General features: G+C 42.6%; 2 protein-coding genes across 9 annotated transcripts in view; one reads left to right on the top strand and one right to left on the bottom strand.

Moving 5' to 3' along the window:
- LOC146579267 (type II inositol 3,4-bisphosphate 4-phosphatase-like) overlaps window positions 1-14,113 on the top strand; it is a 34,051-nt gene extending 19,938 nt beyond the window's left edge. For 7 of the 8 annotated variants that reach the window (XM_085262947.1, XM_085262955.1, XM_085262970.1 and 4 more), the window contains 4 exons: window positions 50-147; window positions 294-391; window positions 727-881; window positions 1,154-2,979. In XM_085262947.1, the coding sequence (XP_085119073.1) occupies window positions 50-147; window positions 294-391; window positions 727-881; window positions 1,154-1,376 (574 nt within the window). In that variant the 3' untranslated portion in view covers window positions 1,377-2,979. Of the gene's footprint in view, window positions 1-49; window positions 148-293; window positions 392-726; window positions 882-1,153; window positions 2,980-13,819 lie in introns of those variants that run through there. The other variant, XM_085262965.1, reaches the window with a different exon arrangement.
- On the bottom strand, window positions 2,872-5,607 carry LOC146579268 (tripartite motif-containing protein 16-like). The gene has a single exon (XM_085263013.1). The coding sequence runs from the start codon at window positions 5,489-5,491 to the stop codon at window positions 3,818-3,820; it is 1,674 nt and encodes a 557-aa protein (XP_085119139.1). The 5' UTR covers window positions 5,492-5,607; the 3' UTR covers window positions 2,872-3,817.
- Window positions 14,114-15,871: the final 1,758 nt, after the last annotated feature.

Here is a 15,871-nt window from a genome sequence, read left to right as displayed (position 1 = left end):
TTCTCTCCATTTTTGGTAAAAATACTCAGAAGCTGATGTTTGTTTTCAGGTTTGGTGACTGTTCGTTGCAGGAGAGAATAAACCAGCAGAGCTGTGAGCGTCTCAAAGCTTATTGTAACACACTGAGGGACAGACTGCCGGACATAGGTAAGGCTTTTTTATCACTACTGCGGTTTCTTCCTGTTAAAAGGGTGCTTTCCTTCCCACTCTTGCTAATTGCTTGCTCACAGAGGGTTGTCTGATCGCTAACAGTGAAACAATGACTGAACTGAACTTCCTTCTTCTTCTGTCAGCTGGTATCCAGTCGCTGGCAGACTTGTTGTCTTCTCTGGAACGCAGCATTGAGGCCAAGAAGAGGAAGAACGTGGAGGTTCTGTGGATCGCTGCTAAGGTAAGCACCTGAAACAGACTTACTCATGTAAGATTTTTAAGACCTGACTCTGTGGGGATCACCTGGTGGGAACCACCGGCAAATATCCCAGTGCTCCCGATGGGGACTCCTTTACTCCATGTAACCAGTTTAGAAACACTAATTAACCTCACAAGCAATAATATACTTGTACAGGCGAAGAATGTCCAAGCCGCACAGAAAGAGCTCAGCTGACTGTCAATGTTGAACTTACTCAAGGGGCATTTACACTAGGACCTCTGCTACAACACTTCCCATAATATTAATGTGTTTTCTCTGCTTTGGGCCTTTGAACAAAGTGTTTTTGTCACGTGCAGGTGTGTCGTAAGGTGAACGGTGTGCGGCTGACGAGCTGTAAGAGTGCGAAGGACCGCACTGCGATGTCGGTGACGCTGGAGCAGTGCGCCTTACTGCGGGAGCGACACACACTCAGCCAGCAGCACTTCAGCACCGCACTGGACTGGATGAGAAGGTGTGTTTTTGTTTCTCCTGAAAAACACAACAATCCTCTTCCTCTTGCCTTCCTTTATTTCTGTTTGTTCGCCTCGTTTGTTTTTCCTGTTTCCCCGTTTTGTTCTCCACTTATTGTAAATGTTGCAAAACTTTTTCAGTTTAATCTTTTTCTCTCTTTGTTCTTTTACTTCATGCCATCAATTCCCTCTCTTTCTCTTCACATCTCTTCCTTCTCTGCCCCCCCTGGCTTTCATTCACACTTGCACACAAACACCCCTGCTCATCCTCCAGATCTCGTCTGTCCTGGGGGCAGATGCTTGGCTGTTACACCCAGTCAGGGTTCCCTGTCTCTGGGTTAGATCCAGGGGAGACTCCCTCAGAACTCCCACAGTGTTTGGCCCCCAAAGCCCCCAGACGGCACCTTTACCCAGTGGCCTTTCTCCTGGTGACCTCTCACCTCCTGGTTCTTTGGCTCATCCTCAGCCTCGTTATACTGCTGGCAAAATACCAGTAGAGCAGCACAGACTGGGAACACTGGGAAGTGGACTGCATCACTATCACTCTTACTATTTTCTGTCAGGTTTGTTCAGACGAAGCGTGTTCATGAGATTTAATTCAGCTTAAGGAGACGAGAGGCGGCTTTCTTTATTTTTCTCTTTCATTTGTTGGAAAGTTTTATTCACAAGAATGATACCAAAGACTAAAACAATATGTCAGTCAGTAAGTATCCTCTAATGTAAATCTGGACGTGTTTTAGAGTTTGGGGGGGTATTTACATTTTTAGGGAAATGTTCTTGCTTATTTATAGCTGTATATGTGTATATATACAGTCATAGGAACCATATGTCTACAAAAAAAAGAGTAAATTAGATTCACTTTAATAAAATATAAAGTTACAAATCTTGATAAAGTAAAATTTTTAGATGGTGCTCAAGTGTTCACTCAATAATGTGCACCCCTCTTCAAAGTCCACCCCACTCTTCTTCCCTGTCGCACATCATTTCTCTGCTATGCTGCTCATTCTGTTTAGAGACCAACAGAGGAACAAGTTTGAATGAAAAGCAGACGGTTATTTGTTATGGCTTTGCAATCTGAAATTTGACTTTATTATTACCAGACCACAGTTTGTGACTGACACAAGGTTGATAATGCTTTTTTTTTTAACCCTTCAATTTATAGCGAGGATTAGGATACAATTAATTTGTAGCACAAACGTTTACTCTAGTACTTTACTGAAGTGCAAAGACATGAACAGTCTGTAATTTTAATGGAGAGAGGCAGCATAACAACCACAACATAAAAGTTATAAATTAATTTTCATGTCACTGAGTGAAACAAGTATTTGAGAACATGCAAAACAGGACTTCCTACTTGGTGGCGAAACCCTTGTTGGCAAGTTCAGCAGTAAGATGTTTGTACTCCTCTTTACAGAAATGCTCTAAATACTTCAGGTTTCTTGGCTGCCACTTGGCAACTCAGAGATTTAACATGCTAACTGAGGCCTGTAGAGTAGCTCTCTGTTTTTTGGATGGTCTGACATTGCTGTGAATTTACTGAAACATTCACTGCTGGGAAGATTGTGGCATTGTGCTTTCATTCAGCACAAACACGAATGTTTGTGAGCAGCACACTGCCGAAGCTTCTGCTTTTATAGAGGTGATCATACTTACTGATGATCAGTTACTGTAATCTAATGAGTACTTTATATTTTGATCCTAAAACCTTAGTATACATACTTGAGTAAGATTTATTCAGCACAACTAATCATAGTTAAGATCTATGTGTGAACTTATTTTGCAAAACAATAATTTAATAGAAATTTCTGTTGTGCAACAATGTAACACATTGTAATACGTCTGTCTTTACTAATCAAATATTGTGATGCCCTGCGGGTCCTCCTCACTCTATTTAAAAAGTCCTGTAAACCCCCTGCGGGTGGTAAGTGTTAGTAAAAAACGAATGCATAAAAATACACAGAATGCAATGAATAAAGTGCCTGACACATATCATCTCCATATTTTAGGCTCATACACCTCATTTTAAACCCTTTTATTTGTGTGTGTTTTCAGTCATAATAAATTCATTAAAATGATTCATATTAAAAATGATTATTATTTCTTGGCCTTTCATTGTTTTATGTAACTGCACAGCACAGGTGGAGGATGAAGTTCATGACTCATTAAATCACAACAGACGCATGATGGGAAATACAGCAGGCTAAAATAAAGCAGAATCATCCTTTAACATGAAGTCGTCTGTATCCTATGGTTCACTCTGACATCATGTGATGTTTACATGGAGTAAACTTTTAGATTCACGTCATTCAATTTGGTTTAAAGTCAAAACAGTTTTTATTTATATAACACCAAATCAGAACAGTCACTTCAAGACTTCAACATTCACACAATCAGTGTGTATGACTCAGGATATGAGCTGTGAATAATCAAGTAATGACGAGAGACGATCACAGTGAACAACAAAATCTAAAAATAAATGTGAATGTAATTCTAAATGTTTTTTTTGTTTGTTTTACAAAATGAGAACAAATTCTGTGCAATGAATTAATGAATCTGCTGGTTTTTCTATTACGGTCCATGAATAAATTGAATTGAATTTAAAAAATATACATTAGCCAAAATATTCCTGAAACATTTCGAGAAGAGAGAAGTTCACATATGTATGTGGTTTCATTCAGTGTAGCTGAAAAAAACTCACCATGAGCTTGGGGAGTCTTAATGGTTAGAGACACTGGAAGTAGAGCCATCCAGACAAAGTCAATCATTATCTAAATGAAACATGATAAGACATCAAAGTAGCGCACATGAAGTGTGACTGACAGATGATCTCTGTGCAGAGAAGTAGCACGACACAGAGTTCACAGCAACAACAATGGAGACCGAAGAAACTGGAAACTAAATCACACATTTTAACCAATTGTCCCTCAATGACTTTTGTTTATTGCAGTTTAATAAAGTCTGCAGTGACTTTGTAGTCTAAAAGGCAAAGTCCAGCATAGAGCGGCTGAGTGAATGTGGTCTGGACTCTGTGGAGGAGAGTCATGGTTTCAGACACGCTGTAGAAAGACAGAATACCTGCTCTGTGATCCAGGTACACTCCTACTCTGGAGGACCGAGGACCTGAGACAGGAGTTGAGAGATTCTTGAAGTGAAAATCATAGCTATGTGTGTCACAACGTAATGCCCAAGATTTGTCATTTCCTCCATAAACACATTCATCTGAGTACCATGCTCTCCCGATATCCTTGTATGCCACTGCTACACAAACTCCTCTCCCTGTCCACTCCACCTCCCAGTAACAACGCCCAGTCAAACTCTCTTTACTCATTACCTGATAATAGAAAGTGAATCTGTCTGGGTGATTAGAATAGGACTGCTTTTGTCTTTTTACTGTTGCTTTTCTGTTCCCCTCAGATAATAACAGATGTGTGTTTGCTGTGTTTGGATCCAGTGTGATTTCACGTGAATATTGTAAGAATCCAGCTCTGGTCTTTGGCTCTGGTGGTGACAGTAAAACATCCACTTCAGTGACTGTCAGTGAGATGTTTGTCCATTCCTCTCTCAGGATGTCCTGTAGTTTATCTCTGGTCTCTGACACAGCTGCTGTCACATCCTCAAAGTAGCTCAGAGGATGAATATTGATGCTGGATGAGTGTGTAGACTCACTGAGTGCTGACAGTGAGGGGTAGTTGTGTAGAAACTGGTTGTGATCCTCTGTGTGTGAGAGCTGCTCCAGCTCGCCGTCTTTCCTCTTCAGCTCAGCGATCTCCTGCTCCAGCTTCTCCTGAAGCTCTTTGACTCGACTCACTTCAGTTTCCTGCTGGGATCTGACCTGCTGCTTCACATCAGAGCTTCTTTTCTGGATGAGACGGATCAGCTCAGTGAACATCTTCTCACTGTCCTCCACTGCTTTATCAGCAGAGCCATTGATGGCCTCCACCTCCTGTTGAAGCAGCTTCACATCTTTCTCTCGCTCCTGGATTCTCTGCTGGATGTTTAGTCGTCTCACCTCGAGCTCCTTCTGCTTCTCAGTCCTTTCTGCTGCAGCTGGGACTGTTTCATGGCCTTTATGTTCATCCATCAAGCAGAGATAACAGATACTCTGCTGATCAGTACGACAGAAAATCTTCATCACCTCATCATGACGAGAGCAGATGTTCTCCTGGGTCTTTCTGTAAGGGTCAACAAGTTTGTGTTTCTTTAACGGAGCTGCATCATAGTGAGGTTGGAGGTGTTTCTCACAGTAGGAGATCAGACAGACTAAACAGGACTTGATGGCTTTCAGCTTCCTCCCAGTGCAGACATCACAGGCCACATCTTCAGGTCCAGCATAGCAGTGATCAGCTGGAGCAGCTTGGAGTCCAGTCTTCTTCAGCTGCTCCACTAAAGCTGCTAACATGGTACTCTTGACCAGTACAGGCCTCGTTGTGAATTGCCCCATGCACTGAGGGCAGCTGTGGATTCCCTTCCTGTCCTGTTCATCAAAGTGGGTTTTAATACAGTTCCTGCAGTAGCTGTGTCCACAGGGAATAGTCACTGGATCCTTCAGTAGATCCAAACAGATGGAACAAGAGAATTTCTCTGAATCCAGCTCAACTCCTTTCTGCTCCATTTCTCCTCTCAGCAACACTCGATATTTTAATAAGAAAGAAGCTGTCAGACAGGTTGTTTCATTTAGACTACAGAACAGGGTGCAGTTTGAACTTTAGCAGCATTTATGACTTTACATTTTTATTATCATCAGTTTGAACTTTGCTGGAATGTTTTACCACTCCTTCAAATTGTAAAAGACTGATGCTTGGTCATATGATCTGCTCCTATGGACCTATTTGTGATTGCCAACCAGTCAAATTGCAGTTCATAGCCCTGACTATTATAAGATATTCTGTATTGCTAAAAGTATTCTTTTCATCCTTCCAAATCAATGAATTTGGGTGTTCCAATCACTTCCAGGCGTTTAAAATTGAGCACTTAGCCAGGCAAACTGCTTCTGGAAACATTCATGAGAAATGAGTGCCCCTCTGGAGCTCAGTTAATTCCAGCTGAGTACATGTGTTTGGCCAGCTCATCCCATGCTGTCACATATCCTGTACTACTGAAAAATTCTTGAACTATACATTTTTTTTTCCTTTTTTTTTTTTTTTTTTTGATTGGTGTGAACACCACGGACCCACAGCATTCAGTCACTGTTCAGTCATTTATTCACAGCCCTACACCACACACACGCACTGCCAGACTGAGGTCAGGGCCATATCCGGTTGCACCTACGGCAGTCACACATGCTCCACCCAGGTGTTACTGTGAATGATAACATCATCCAGGAAGGTGGCAGCCTGTGCACTGTGTGCCCCCCTACCTGGTCCATGTGACGCTGACGAAAGTGTCAGGGGCTCCAAACAAGCTGAAAGGAGGGCCATCTTTTCCCTGGACTGGTGACTGGGAATGGTAGGCATCAAACCGTGACACTTTGTTCACCTTGCGGTAGTCGACACAGAACCGTATATACCCATCCTTTTCACTACCAGAACTATGGGGCTACACCAGGGGTAGGCAACCTTTCTGATGATGGGTGCCATCTAAAATTTCCTCAGCAGTCAATGTGCCATATGATTGCATTAGCAATACATTTAATAACGCTCTATATTAACAGTTACACACTACATAGAACCACTTTATAGAATTATATTTGTTCACAGATGTTGGCAGCTATCAGCAAATAGTTATCAGCTATTTTGAAACAAAAAATACACTTTTTATCCATAACAAGAACAGCAAATGAACTGTGCAACAGAAAATGCAAATGCTAATTATGGTCTCCTCACAACAATTATAAGAAAAATAAACTGGGCCAATATGGCATGTTTGTTAATACAGAGACACACATGTTAATGTGATCTCTGGTCTTCCACTCAGAGACACAGGTCTCCGAGTGTCCAGCATTCAGGCGGCTACCTGAGGACACTCTTCATGTCAGAGAAAATCTGCTCACACATAGGGATGGGTATCATTTAGCTTTTATCAGATACCAGTACCAAACCAGTACGTTTGAAATGGTGCCGGTGCTTAAAGAATGGAGAACACACACTTTGTCCAAAAACCTCTCATGTTTAGCTGTTTTTTTGTAAAAAGATAACAATGTTAGCCTTTTCTGCAGCTATAGGGCATATATGGTATCACTCTTGGCTGGAAGCAGTGCTTAAACAATGGAAAAAACACAAACTTTGTCCAAAAACCTCTCATGTTTAGCCTTTTCCCACTTTTTCTTTGGTCATTTTAGCTTTTTTGGCCAGGGTGAAGGGAGTATCTGCCATCAAACAAGAAGACCGCTGCATGTAACTACGACGGTGTTTGCTAGTTCACCTTACATGCGTTAATTTAATAACGTGGTTAGCCTACTCAACGTAAATGACACACGAACAACATTAAGCTACTCACGCAGAGAAGAACGGCTGCACTGGCAGGGCTAGGGGCCAGGACTCTCCTCTTCGGGGAAGTTGCTAACTCCGGGTCCGGTAACAGGCACCACACCCGCAGTAGATGTGCTCGGTGTGAGGTCTCACAGCAAGCTATCAAATACGGTGCATTTCTCGGCTTTTAACAAAATGCTATGCGTCACCAGGTGTTTCATCAGATTCGAGGAGTTACCGCCTTTGCACAGTATTACAGTATCAGCTTGAATCACTTGTTGCAGGCAGCTGAGTTTGCATCTTTTGAAGTACAGCCAGACTTTTGACCGCTTCACCTTGGGAATTTTTAATCTGTAGCTCTGCTCTAAAAGAACGTACGTACCTGGACCTGCCTACTACGCTTGCAAAGGTAAAACGATTGGCTAGAATTCAAAGTGTAGGACATCTCAGGGAATAAAAGCACAGAAATAAAGCACCGAAATGTGCGCTGCTTTTTGGTCTGGTTACTACCGTTTATGTCATACCATAATACCGGTACCCATCCCTACTCACACAGATATGTAGAGCCAAATACTGTCAATAAGGCCTCTGCAATGTTCTGAAGACAGTTAAACTTGTCAGGTAGTGATGTCCAGCAGGTGAAAATGCAGCTCCATGAACACACACAGCTATAGATTCCAGCTGTGTTCATAGTTCTGCAAATTTTGACCCCCACAGCGTTGAGGTTTTCACTTCAATCAGCTGCATTTCGATTTCGCATTAATTGGCATTAACTCAGCCAGTTAATGTGAGACAAATCCAGCTGCTCATTAAAGCTTTCTGGTTTGATCAGAAAAGAAAACATTGGTCCATACGCCTGAAAGTCCTGAAAACGCATTGTGAATTCTGTAAGTTATTTTTAGCCAATTACAAGTTGAATCTGCTAGTTGGGGTTGTTAGCTAAGATACCGTCATTAAGAAGCAGCACAACTAATGTGTGTACGCGAGCTAATTTGCGATGTGCACCGCTGGCCCGGCCATTTATTTTTTTAATACACCTTCTCAGATTAATTCACTGCGTGTCGTGCCCAGGGCTGGACTAGGACAAAAAACATTGGCTAGAGACCGGCCCACCAGGTATTATAGGGAAAGCCATAAAGCCTTTGAATGAAAACAAACGCTGTTGTGACAGTGATGTGCACTGTCTTGTTGGTATATGTAGGATTTCTTTGCATTTTACATCAGATAAAAACTTTCATTATAAGATTCAGATAATTATTTATTAAAAGTGAGACATTTTAAATGAGAATAAAAAAGACAAGCATTTCTTTGTGCCCCCCTTTCCCTGTTAATGCCCTACCTGGCCCCCTGGCAACACTTTGCTAGACCCGCCCTTACACAGTTACCAGCTGTCAGCCACATAGAAAAGGATCCTGGTGTTATTTGTCTCTCAGAAACAGTTCATAACTTCCCTTCAACTCATTCATGTGACCTAAAAGGTAAACCTGTTTCTCCATCACCTGTTCAGCTCTGATGATCCAGTAAGGACATCTCCTGGTTTCATCTTCATGTTTCCATCTCACCACATATCCAAACCGACATCATGACCAGCAGCTTTACAGCTGTGGCTCCAGTAAACATCAGCTGATACTAGAAATTAATATTAAATAAATTCTAACAACAGCTGATCAAGCTTAAACGTGCTGCTGTTGTTTAGCACGACCTCCGCTGGTTTCCTCTTTCTGGCGCAAAGTGGACGATAAACAAACAAGAGAGAAAAGCCGATCAGCTGATCATTGATCAGTTTCATGATTGAAGTAGCAACAGGAGAGGGAGGGGGGGAGAATGAGAGAAGAAGAAACAGCTGCAGCTCAAAGACAGAATAACTCCAGCTTTGTCTTTTTCCATTCTAGCTGAAGTCCGGGACAAACTGTTCCTTTTCAGCTCAATACCAAACGCGTAATCTTTTCTCTTAATACAGGACGATTTCTTTTTTTACGGGATGGTTGGCAACTCTACTAACTAACCTTATGAATAAAATAAAGTTCACTATCAGTAACATCAAAGCACCCACCCAGCTGTAGAAACTCCGTCATGCTAGCTAGCACGCAGTACGAGTTATTGTAACTGACTGTAAAAAGTCAACACAACAAAAATAAACTCCACCTAAACTTGGTTCATATCTGACCCAGATAGACTGCAGGTCATAACTTCTTACCTGAAGTTCAGTTCACCTGACACTCTCGGACCAGCGGCCGCCTCGGGTCTCTCCTCCTCCTGCCTCCCTCATCCACCTGCTAGCCTTTGTGGAAGCTCTGCCATAGCCACCACCAAACAACTGACTTAATTTTACACATCGGCCATCATCTGGCCAATCCACCACCTTTCATTGTTTATACTGTTAAGGGAAGAAAAAAAAATCATCGTCCCATAAAAACCAAAAATCACCACCAGCACCACCTATGGTGGTGCTATCAGTTAACCCTTTGCGTGCCACAGCTGGCACGCGTGCCCAGGGTTGCTGACCCCTGGGCTACACCAATCACTGTGCAACTCTTCTATTACCCCCATTTTCAGCATCTTGGCCAATTCCTTCTGAAAATTTTAACGTTTATACTCAGGTAATCTGTAGGGCGATGAACGCACCATCATGCCAGGCTGCATCTTAAAATGAGTGACGAATGGTCGGGCGGGGAGAACCTATCTGCAAAACGCTGTTTCAATGCAACAACACCCTCTGGGCCTGTGTGAAATGGTTATCACACTGAAGGGTGGAATTTGGCACCTCCAGCCTCAACTCATCTCTCTCCTTCACCAGGCTCATTGGAGAATGGGTTTTTAGCCTCTCTCCGTGCATTATGGAGGTTGAGGTCATATACCTGTGTGGCTCCTCCCCTATCCGACCATACAACCTCATAGTTGCCAAAAACCCCCCCCCAAAAAAAACCTCATAGTCGGCATCGCCCATCTGTCATGTGACCACGGAAGGCCAGCTAACAGCTAATGGCGGCCCAGCTAATGAGCTGCCGGGAAATCATTTTCCAAGCGGCTCTTAGGCACCAAAAACTGGGTGTTCGTCCTCTGTGTCACGACTCACGAGCCCCAGCAATGCGGAACACCTGTGCCACCTTAGTCAGCGGACACTCCTGCCTCAGGTGTCCTGGCAGTCCACACTTCAGGCAATTCTGCTCCAGTGTCTGTGCTGCTGTCCATGGCTCAGGAAAGGTTCGGGTTGCTTCTGGGTCCTTGGCAGGCAGAGTGGAGACAAACGGGTTAGTTGGCCACCAGGTTGGCGTCCGCTTGACCAGAGTGGGCCCAGGAAGCTTCTTTCTTGACACAGGTACAGCTGACAAACCCAGAACCGCTGGCAGTGATCCTCCAGGGAGAGGCCCAAGTAATTGAGCTCCACATGGCTGATGTCCTCAAAACTGCCCCGTAACAGGTGACAGGCTCAAAGCCGCCATCTGAGCCTCTCCTGACAGCAGTAGCAGCAACCATGGTGCCCATTCCATGGCAGGCCACTGGCATGCCTCTGCTGTGGCCCAGAAGGTTTCCAGAAATGACTGCGGGACCAGCACAATCTGAACTCATTTAGGCAGCTTTCTTGTAATTTCTGTAAAGTCTTCAGGAATAGTTCTCCAGGCTACTTGAAGGACATTCAAAGCTCTTCTTTGGATGTTGGCTTTTGTTCTATTCTCTGTCTGGGTTATTCCAAATTGGATTTGAGGTCCATGACTGATAAGTGTGTTGATTTATCCAGATTTGCTTTTACTGCACTGGTAGTGTGTTTGGGATCAATGTCATTCTGAAAAATGAAGGAGTTGCCAATCAGATGCTTTGCTGATGGTATCGCAGGGTGCAGTGAATCGAAATCTGATGGTACTTTTCGTATTTCCAGCAATTTTGCTGTGGAAACTCGTTGTTGTACTTACACACTCTCACAAGATCAGTAAGGTCTGCCAAGAAAAGTTTTTTAACAATTTTATTTTTAAGCTATTTTATTATTTTATGTATTTATTTTTCTTAACTCAGACATGATCAGTATTAGGGCTGGGCCATATCATACCGTTCATGGTAATACCGGTATAATGTTGGGCAACGGTAAGAAAATCAAATATCGCAATAGAATATGGGTAAAACATGCTTGCGCAGTGCCTTTGTTTTCATACGCACATGGCGGAAAAAGCATGGCGGAGACAGAGAATGAGAAGGGTGAAAGCAGATCGTTGAATGAAACAGATGAACCAGAATTGGTTTGTAAAAATGGTGCAACTTCAGTGGTGTGGAACTGGTTTAGCTTTCATCCATCGGATAAACAAACCACTATTTTTGGTAGAGCATGCTAGCGGGCCGTCGTTATTACCATGTTGTTTGGAAAATACGGCACACTTAAAATCAATCCTTTGATTTTTCTGAAAATCAACAGTGCCCCTTATAATCCTGTGTGCCTTATGTATGAATTCTGGTTGTGTTTACTGACCTCGAAACGATGTTATGTTGTACACGGGGCTCAACTTTGCTAAGCTACAAACCCGCACCGCTTGATGGATTGTCGGAGCATTACGGCTATCGTAGGCAGGAGCCTCGCGGAGTGATACGTACTGTGTTTCAACATACTATTACCGTATTGTGTGTGTATAACCTCTGTTTAAGTTTTGTGGATATTATACATGGTTATGCTGAGGATATGTCGGACAATTTCCACTGGAAATGCCTTTTGGTTAAACTGTCAGATAGGATTTGCATTTGCACTGTTAAAGTTTTATATAACTTTAATGCACATAAAAAAACAGCTGCTTGTTCAAGTGAAAATACATTGATGGGTTGTTTTGTTTTGTTTTTTGCACTAATAAAGTTGTGGGGTTGTAAAGTATTTTGTCTAGTGTCAATTATATCATTATCACAAATTTTCAAATGTATATCGTGATAAATATTTTTGGTCATATCGCCCTGCTCTAATCAGTATATACCCTTCACACTCCCTCTTCAGCCTTCAGAGAGGATGTACCGGAGCGTTCAGGCTCGCTCCACTACACTGTTGCACAGCTTCATTCAACAGGTTGTCAGAAGGCTGAACTCTGTTTATGACCATTCCCCATCAGCCCCCTACCCCCGATTGTCTCTCACACAAGTTGGATTCAAATCTTTAATGCTGCCGACTGTCTTTGGCACAGTTATTTCCACCTCTCTCATACCTGCTGCTCTTGGCCGCTTACACTTCTATCCTTGTACATTTTACACAAAAAACCAAGAATGTCTTTGAGTACAAGGTGTGAACCTCGTTATGAATCAGAATCAGAATAGTTTAATAATCCCTGAGTAAATAATGAGGTTACAGTTGTTTCAAGATCGATGAGGAAAGTGGTGAAAGTCTCCTAAATCTCTTTTATGTCTAACATCACATGAATAGAAGTGGTTCTTCATGTGGTCCAGTGTCTTTGTTTCTATTCTCTCCTGAAAATGTATTCATGGTTGAGTGATTATTTACTTTTCTAATTTGTATTGTATTTGTATTCTTCTTATCTGTCAGCGATTTACATTTTATTTTATTTTTCCTCTTGATTTTGAATCTTTTAAATAAGCGGCACTAAACAAAACTGCCACTGGTTTTAGATATTTATGAAAAATGCTAATCTTAAACCATTGTATGTCCATGCCTCAATGTTAATTTGTGTATTTGTGTCTATTTCTGCCCTGCTCTGTATGCTGCAAAATGCTGCAGCAAGAGTACTGACAGGAACTAGAAAGAGAGAGCATATTTCTCCTGTTTTGGCTTCCCTTCATTGGCTTCCTGTTAAATCCAGAATTGAATTCAAAATCCTGCTCCTCATATACAAGGTCTTAAATAATCAGGCCCCATCTTATCTTAATGACCTTGTAGTACCATATCACCCTATTAGAGCACTTCGTTCTCGCACTGCAGGCCTACTTGTTGTTCCTAGAGTATTTAAAAGTAGAATGGGAGGGAGAGCCTTCAGTTTTCAGGCCCCTCTTCTGTGGAACCAGCTCCCAGTTTGGATTCGGGAGACAGACACTATCTCTACTTTTAAGATTAGGCTTAAAACTTTCCGCTTTGGTGAAGCATATAGTTAGGGCTGGACCAGGTGACCCTGAATCTTCTCTTAGTTATGCTGCAATAGGCATAGGCTGCCAAGGGATTCCCATGATGCATTGAGTTTTTCCTTTCCAATCACCTTTCTCACTCATGTGAGAACTAATAAACCTCTCTTCACTGAATTATACCTGCTATTAACCTCTGTCTCTCTTCCACTGCATGTCTTTATCCTGTTTTCCTTCTCTCAACCCAACCGGTCGCAGCAGATGGCTCTGCCCCTCCCTGAGCCTGGTTCTGACGGAGGTTTCTTCCTGTTAAAAGGGAGTTTTTCCTTCCCACTGTCGCCAAAGTGCTTGCTCATAGGGGGTCATATGATTGTTGGGTTTTGCTCTGTATCTATTATTATAGGATATACTGTACAATATAGAGCGCCTTGAGGCGACTGTTGTTGTGATTTGGCGCTATATAAATAAAATTGAATTGAATTGAATGTATGCAGGGATGGCTGCAGGATGGAGAACGTGGAGAAAAACATTGGCAGCAGGAAGTTCGCCTTCAGCAGCGTCCAGCTTCTCACCTTCCCCAAACTCTACAGACCTCCAGATGGCAGCTATGGATAAGAATGCATAAAATGTATCTATGTACATATGTGTGTATAATTTCTTTTATCATTAATTTGTTTTATAATGTGATGACAGTGTTATTTTTATTTCTGTGTTCATAAAAATGTTGATTGTGGCTGTAGAAATTTGAATGACAAACATTTTCCTACAATAAACACTTACACACTCGACTTATTTCTGTCTAATATTAAATTAAACCAAATGGGTAATGATTTATGCAGCAGCACAAGTCATCGTAGTCTGGCGCTACAAAAACACATGAATCTGCTAAATTGTCCCTACTTTTTCATTTACCCCGATACAATCCTGTAAACTGAAAACATTTAATATTGATTAGTGCCAAAGTTTAGTATCTGATCAAATGTGAAAAAAAAAATTACTAAAATCATCCCTGCTTTTGATAACTTATATCATTGATCAGAATACAACACTGGTGTTAAAGTAAATCATCTTGTATACTCCAATTTGGACATTTAAGTCAGGAGAGTTTGTTGTACACAAAGTTTAGCCATGGAAACATGCTGGGACCAATATTTTTGTAGCTTTATATCTTTGTACACGCACATCCATGTAATCACTGCTTTCACTTCCACTAGTATGCAGTTAATTCTCTATCATAATGTTGAATCCATCCAGTTAAATTGCTTATCCATTTCAGTGTTGTGTGGAAAATGGAGTCTATCCTGGCTGTCATAGGGCCAACAATGGGCTGTTTCAGTGGTTACTGTCTTGAGTTTCAGAATGGCATGCAAAGCACAAGTAGTCATCTTCAGTTTTGAAAAGAGGGGAAGTGAAATGCTGCCTGGCAGGTTTGGTTGGTGTAAAGTGATCATATATTTTGTTGTTTTATGAATTTAAAGTTGCCTTAAGTATTCCCACGCACTTTTTAAGGCTTGGTTAAGCTTTTGTTGTGAGGAAGAAACATTTTTTTTCTCCAGTAAACAAAAAGGGGTAAAACATTTTGGAAATGGGAAGTAAGTCACACATGCTGTTTTGGTTTTCCCACATTAGTTTAACCTCTTGGGACCTAGTGTCCACATATTGTCTCGCCTCTGTCAGTGCGCCCCAGGGTGGCTGTGGCTACAATGTAGCTTGCCATCACCAGTGTGTGAATGGGTGGATGACTGGATATGTAAAGCGCTTTGGGGTCCTTAGGGACTAGTAAAGCGCTATATAAATACAGGCCATTTACCATATGTAGACATTGTGGAGGTATGTAATAACGACAGGAGGGGTCTCAGTGTCTCACTCCAACTTTATTAACTGACTCTCAGAACTTCACATGTAGTAAGCGCCAAAATCTCCACCCCAGCACTTCCGTTCAACTTGGGTGTGAGTGGACTATTCAGTCCAAGATCCTGGGCCTAAGCAAACGACCCGAACGACTGAACCTGGGAGGGAGAGAACAGGAAGAGGAAGGTCCATTCTGTGAACGAGGCTGGTGAAGGCGAGCAGGAAAGGCAGGAGGAGGCTCAAACGCCGGTGGTCTGGGGGTAGTCCTGGGGGGAAAACCAGAGTCTGTCAACCCCATCAAAGGAGGGCGGCCACGGCGAGGGGCCTGGGCCGGCAGGACATTACTGTCCGGAAGAACATGTGCAGGTTTAAGTCTATCAACACACACAGTCTCCCTTCGACCCCCAAAATCCAAAACAAAATGTTTCTGGCCCGGTTCAATAACCCTGAATGGGCCGTCATACAGCGGCCGCAGCGGTTTCCTGTGGGCATCATGCCTGACAAAAACAAACTTAGCAGTCTCTAAAGTCTTTGGAACAAAAGTGTCAGGCACGCAGTGGTGCACCAGACCAGGAACCCGAAGCGAGTGCAAAAGCGGGTTGAGAGATAGCACCGATGGATCGAAGCAGGGAGGAGGATTTTCGGGCAAGAATTCTCCAAGCACGCGGAGGGGCTAGCCAAACACTAGCTCAGCT

This window comes from Mchenga conophoros, linkage group LG3, assembly GCF_057382185.1.
Source record: "Mchenga conophoros isolate Kocher_MC1m ecotype Shallow Benthic linkage group LG3, M_conophoros_male_GT1.1, whole genome shotgun sequence".
Taxonomy (NCBI): Eukaryota; Metazoa; Chordata; class Actinopteri; order Cichliformes; family Cichlidae; genus Mchenga; species Mchenga conophoros.
This window is presented reverse-complemented; position numbering and strand designations above follow the sequence as displayed.